Raw genomic sequence first — 6,348 nt, 5'->3', positions numbered from 1 at the left:
GCCGCGCCGCCCGCCCGCCCTTCCGTCACCGCCTGCCGGCGCGGCTCGCGGTGCTGGGAGCTGTCCACAGAGGGAGGTGCTGAAGGCAGGGAGGAAGCAGAGGGACGCGGACATCTTCGCTCCCCTAATTTCCTCCCTGCCTTCTGCAGCCATTTTGCACCAGCAGAGCTAAAGGAGGTGCAAGAGGGGAGGGAGGAGGTGGACTGCAGAGGATGGAGGGAAGCGAGTGAAGAGTTACGGAGAGCAAAGAGGCAGCTATGGGAGATCCCAGCTGGTATCTCTGCTAAGACTGGCTCACAGCAGCAGCTGTCATCAGCAACATGGTGAAAAGGAAAAGCTCAGAGGGCCAGGAGCAGGAGAGTGGCCGTGGCATCCCTCTGCCCATCCAGACCTTCCTATGGAGGCAAACCAGGTGAGAACAGCAAGCCCTGGGTGCTTAGGATGCAGCTGCAACAGGGCAGTGGAAGTGGGGAGGGAGGGCAGGCCAGCTGTTGCCCAGTGGCAGGGAGGAAGTGGCTGTTGCAGCTGTAACATGAAAGCATGAAATAAGCTGTTCTCTCTGCACTCAGTATAGAGCAATTTGTGTATCAGAGGTGGGGGGAGGACTGGAGATCACTTAACCCAGTGGCAGACCCAGACAGCTTCTTGATTTGACTTTTTAAAACATCCATGTATTTGTGTGTCTATGCACCTCTCCTCTCCTCCCTCCCTCCCCCACCCCCACTTCTAATAGGATTTCAATCAGTTGGAGCTCTGGCACCAGAAACAATATTCCACAGTGCTGCAGCAGACTTGCAGCTTTGCTTGTATCTGTATTTGCAACAGTTCTGGAAGTGTAATCTATGCTTTGAGAGGTCAGCATGCAAACAGATACGTCAAAGCCTCACCCTATTTCATTGGATTGGAGAGTAATGATGTGTGAGGGGCAGGCTGAATGTATGGTTGGGCTTTATGTTCCTTCCAAATCCTGGCTGTCTTTTAAGAGAATTCTAGACTGAAAACATTGCAGGATTTTGGGGGGAGATTGGAAGGTTTGAAGGTTGTGGCTTTAACATAAGGCCTCAGTTGCAAAATCCCTTTATTCTGACTGGTTTCTGTGAACTCTGAGGAAAATGCTGTAAAATGGTGACCTGATTAATCTCATTATTATTCTCCGATTTTCTTCGGAGGGGAATGACAGCAGAGGTGGGTGTTCTGTAGCTACAGGGTACAGGCCTGCATTTCATCAGGAACCTTCCAGATCAGCAGTTGTAGAGGAAAACACTTAATACGCAACTGACAAATGGATTCCTAGCTCAAAATACAGGCAAGCCAAAGTTCAGTAATATTTAACACATTTTAAACACAATGCTGTGAAATCTATCACTGAAGTAAAATGGCTGAAAACTGTCTTAATGGAAGATTTAATCCACTTTCAAGAAACGTCCTGTTCCCCATGGGTAAACTATCTCTTGATGTATTAGCGTGGGTACTTCTGTCTTCCAGAAAAGGTAATGGTACTTTGCCAGATGCCATCAACAGGTGTCTGTGACTTATTTGGCATAATGTCTTTCTTTATGTGGAGTTTTTCAGCTATTTTCCAACCTAGTGACATGTGAAAAATCCCCCAAATAACTGAACAAAATCCATACTTTAAGTACCAGGTCTCTAACATGTTTGTTTTTCTTTTTCAGTGCATTTTTAAGACCTAAATTGGGGAAACAGTATGAAGCTTCCTGTGTGGTAGGTACATGTTTGTCTCTTTCAACTCATATTAGTAAGTAACATTCCATGCAAATTTATCTAACTGTGGTGGCTGATCAGCAGGCTTCTCAGCTTATGTGAGAAGTAGATTTAGTCCATTCAGCTTCATTTATTGCTTTTTATCATGTGAAGGATTGAAACCTTTCCCCATCTAGAGAATTTGGATATGGTATACATCTCTAGACACAACAAAGATGGTCTTGAATGCTAGTGATTCAACTGGCACAGCAAAGAATGGTGTGGTGAAAGTGGTCTAAGGCAACTTGGGCCTAGACTTGCAGTCCATCATGTGTATACTTAATTTCAGATGAGATGAATGTGACTTTAATCTGTGACTAATGGAGCTTTTCAGAATTCAAGACTGAAAATATAAGAGTTTCTAACAATAGGCTTTAAACTGTATTTTTTCCTATTGTACAAGACAAAAATACCTCCTTTCTCAGAAAAGAGAGGATACTATATCTTAACAGCGTAATCAAAGAAAAATTATTATGCAGATATTAATAACTCTTTATTTCTAACTGCATTCAGAATGAAATCTAACAATCTAGTCTCTAAAAGGACAGAAAGGGAGCACATTCAGCAAATTCGAATTACATATGTATCTAGGGAACTTTAAAATTCCTTGAACTGTTGCTGATCTTTGGATGACTTAAAGTACATTAAGTAATTGCAGCCAAACTTGACAGTGTGGAAAAATGCGGTCTGGACATGTATCTTAATAGTTTAAAGTAACTAGGTTTCTCCACAGCAATTTTCTGACTCCTTTTGCATAAGATGTTAAGCTAGAGAAGCCCTAACCACTGCTGACTATTTTTCTTCTTAAAAAGGTATAAATTTTTCAGGGTTACTGCTAGATGGCAAATCCTGACAGAAGCCTGAGTGTTTTGGTGGGTAAAATGCATGGCAATTCTGCCCTGTGGAGCTCAGAACATCATCACTGGTTATACTGTTGACAGCTCCTGGCTGTACAGGGGATACAAAATGGAGCTTGTTGCCTCATATCCTTCCAGGAGCCTCAGGAATGTGCAGGGGCCATGCCTTGACATACTGGTGTTCTGAGGCTGTGGGCCCACCTCTGAGATAGTGTTACTGTTGGATAGAGGGATGGAGCTTCCTTCTGCATGGGTTCACCTTGGTGTAGCTACCTATGCGTCTGTGACATTCTCGTGCTTAATGCTATGCTGTATTGGCAGCAGCTCTTGGTCTGTCCCCACAGTGTGACTCTAAAGATACCTTTCTCTTATAAGCACATATCAGAATTTGCTAGGCATAAAAAGTTGCAAGACAACAGAAATCACTTCCTTTAGCTGAAGGGAAAGGAGCTCTAAAACCCTTGGGAAGAAGGGGACTGCTGGTGCTGGGTGAGCCTACAGCTGGTACCAGGACAGTGCAGAAACACCTGCCTCAAAGGCCTGGGGGCTTGCTTCCCTCCTTCAGCTGGCTGCCTTGGATTACCCAGCTGCCTTTGTGCCAGCGGAGTTACAGCTGCATACTTGCATTCTGTAGCCTTGGCACAAAGCCTCACTTGCAGTGTTGAAGTGTCACAGCTTGGGAGCTGGGGAGCTCAGCATTTTCATTTAAAACCGGTCACATCTTTGTGACCTGAGGGCTGCAGTGTCATGCTTTGGTAGAAACCTTAATACATAAAGGGAGAGGGGTGCTTAGTGTTTAAGGAAATAGGAAGAAAGGAGAGAACATAATCAAACCTGTTTACAACAAATACACAGAGACTGTATCCACACCTGGAAAAGAGACTTGGAATTGCCAAAGGCCCTTTTCAGTAATGTATAGCTCTTGCAGATATAAACATGGGATTTTGATGCAACCTTAACTAATTTGCATGAGAATCCAATACACTTGCCACTTGGGTGAAGGAGAACTTGATCCTCCTCCAGTTCTTAACGTAATCATTAATTATGATAGAAAACCTCCAAAGGTGGAGCTTAATTTTGAGTAATTGATGGGATGCAGCCTGAGCTGTTTTATCTGCCACTTTCTTTTGCTCATCAGTTTCCTATCCTTGGCATGGCACAGGAATGCCTGCCCACGTCAACTCCTTCCATATTATCCTCTGGAGCATCAGTGCTGTGCACGTGGGTGAGACAAAGTTTATGGAACTTGACATGTAGTCAGCTTGTTTCCTGATGCATCAAGCTGATTATCTAACATAGCTGTATTGACTAACATGCTTAAAAACACTGTGTATGTTGTGATCTGTCCTTTTTAAAAGTTCTGGCCAAAATAATTTTAGGCTTGTCTATAGGCTGTTAGTTGTCTGACAATGCATACAACAACACTGTGCAGTATTCTGTTGTTATTCTTACCTCTAAACTTGCTGCAGTAGAATTTGCTAATATTGCTCATTGAGAAAGCAGATGCATGAGGCCTAGATTCAATAGGTATAGTGTCTGGTCCGTAACAGCAGATTGCATTGGTTGTCTGAACTTTATTTAACATGACAAGATTGTGTGTGTGTGTGGGGGGGGGGTATTCAGAGGAATCACTGTACACTTCATAATTTTTAATACTTAAGTAAAACCTATCCCTTTGGCTTTGTTTTCCTTACCTGGACAGTCACACTGACTTAAATTGATCTGTGAATACAGGCCTTATACCAGAAGTTAAGTAATCTTCTCCCCCCCCGCCATTTTCTTGCTCTATCTAAATGCTCTTGTGCCTCTGTATCGTTTTAAATTCCTTCCTTTTCCCTGTTCTGAAGGTCTTCTGTCCTAACATTATGCCTTTTCTAAAGTGCATGAATCAAATCTGTAAGTGACTTTACAGAAATGTATGAGTGGTAGACAAAGCTAATCCCTTTTGATAGGATGGAGGGAAGGACTCAAGGGTATGTTTTTAACTTGCACATTGGTTGCATTGGGCATGGAAGAACCCAGATGCTTTCTGGAGAAACCTGCAAATTTAAAGCTGACTCTTCCCCCTCACCCCAAATGTAGTAATGTGTTTTGTTGTCATGAATGATTAAAGGATAGGGAGGGAAAAAGGTGTGTGTGTGTGTGGGGGGGGGGAAGCTTGAAAAGAGAGGTGGTCTTTATTTTTATCCAGCTGGTCGATATGGTTGCAGAAAGCAGTTGAGCTTTGGGGCACAGGAATAATATGTGAATAAAGCTCTTAACAAACAATGAAACACAGGTGCCAAGTCACATAGTATGTTTTGTCTTTCTTGCTGGTTTACAATAACAATATTTTAGTAAACCAGGGAGTCTTACTGTCCCTTGTGCTCTGAAAGCCTAGATTAACTGTTAATGTTTTAGTTCTTGCTAGGAACTCTTCTTTAGTCGGAGAGGACCTACCCTAGACTGACAATAGTGCCTGCCTGTGCTTCAGGCTGGTTGGAAATTTAGCTTTGTTTTCTATTTTCTACCATAATGCAGCCTGAGCTCTGGAAGTGCAAGGTAGTGCTGTTCCATCCCAGGAATGAATCAAGAAGCACTACTGGCTCTTGGTTTGTGTGTGTGTTTACAATTCTTCTCCTTTCTATGAGTGAAAAGACCTAAGTTTGTGCCTTTGAGATCCTCCTGTACAACAGCTCAGTAGCAGAGAGGGGAACATACAGGAAGCATTGGGATTTTGAGGGATGGGGGAGGAGGTGTTTTGGTTTTAATTCACTAAAGGGAAAGTATATCTGTGGAATTCACGTCTGGAGAAGAATGGCCACATTCAGTGTGAGATAATAGTTGTATTAACAACATGCAGCCTCTTTGAGATTTTGGGGAGAAATAGAAGCTGTGGGTGGTGTCTTAGACAGCTACAGGGTGGGTTTTCCAGTACTAGTATTAGTAAGGTAAACAAGTGGGTTATATGAAGTATGCTGTGTGAGTAATTGGGGATCCAGAGAAATCCTGGGTGAGACAGCTCTGTACAGAGTACAGACATTCTAGAGGACTAGCTGTGAGAAGGGCATGTCACGCAACCCCCACTTCGCTGATGGCCAAATCTCAAGGTGCCTGGAATTGGGGTAATGAATGGGAGAAGGGGCAGAAGTTTGAGAATCCTGCTGCCATGGATTACTGCTTTCTTTTTTTTCTTGACTCATATCTGCAAGGGTTACTCCCCTGGATGAGGGCTCCAGTTCATCTGGCATTCCTGAGAGGATGGGATGTTGAGACTTTGAGCTTCCCAAAGTCTTGTCCGTCTAGTGGACATTCAGGGATCTTCCTGACCCCCATGCTTACTAATGCAGTCTGCAGCAAATACAGCTCCCCTGGGCTTAAAGCAGAGGAAGATCATATGACTTTAGCAAACCTGTATAGGAGACCCATGGCAAAGGCAGAGCTAGAAGCTGTTCTCTCCTTCTGTATGGCTTGTCTAGGCTTCTTCAGGCAGCTACCTCTTCCCTCTCCAGCAGGCAAGTGACATACAGGCTGACGCTGGTCACAAGGTATTTGACAGCCTCTTTGGCTCTTGATGGAGAGGAGGGTAAAAACAGCAGCAGTGGGAAGGCAGCCAGACAAGACTGACCGCTATTCCCTGCGCAAACAGATGGCATCACCAGGCTCAAAGAAAAAAAAATGCTAGTGTAAGTGGCCTGGAGTGAGCTGAACACACATGCACACACATGTATGTGCATGCGCAAACCCACAC

General features: G+C 44.0%; 1 protein-coding gene across 2 annotated transcripts in view; it reads left to right on the top strand.

Moving 5' to 3' along the window:
• The first annotated feature begins 320 nt into the window (after positions 1-320).
• Positions 321-6,348, top strand: part of UNC80 (unc-80 homolog, NALCN channel complex subunit) — a 140,433-nt gene continuing 134,405 nt past the window's right edge. For both annotated transcript variants that reach the window (XM_026088569.1, XM_026088561.1), the window contains exons 1-2: positions 321-412; positions 1,674-1,722. In XM_026088569.1, the coding sequence (XP_025944354.1) occupies positions 321-412; positions 1,674-1,722 (141 nt within the window). The remainder of the gene's footprint in view (positions 413-1,673; positions 1,723-6,348) is intronic.

The sequence above is a fragment of the Apteryx rowi genome, unplaced genomic scaffold (assembly GCF_003343035.1).
Source record: "Apteryx rowi isolate R43461 unplaced genomic scaffold, aptRow1 scaffold_12, whole genome shotgun sequence".
Classification (NCBI taxonomy): domain Eukaryota; kingdom Metazoa; phylum Chordata; class Aves; order Apterygiformes; family Apterygidae; genus Apteryx; species Apteryx rowi.
This window is presented reverse-complemented; position numbering and strand designations above follow the sequence as displayed.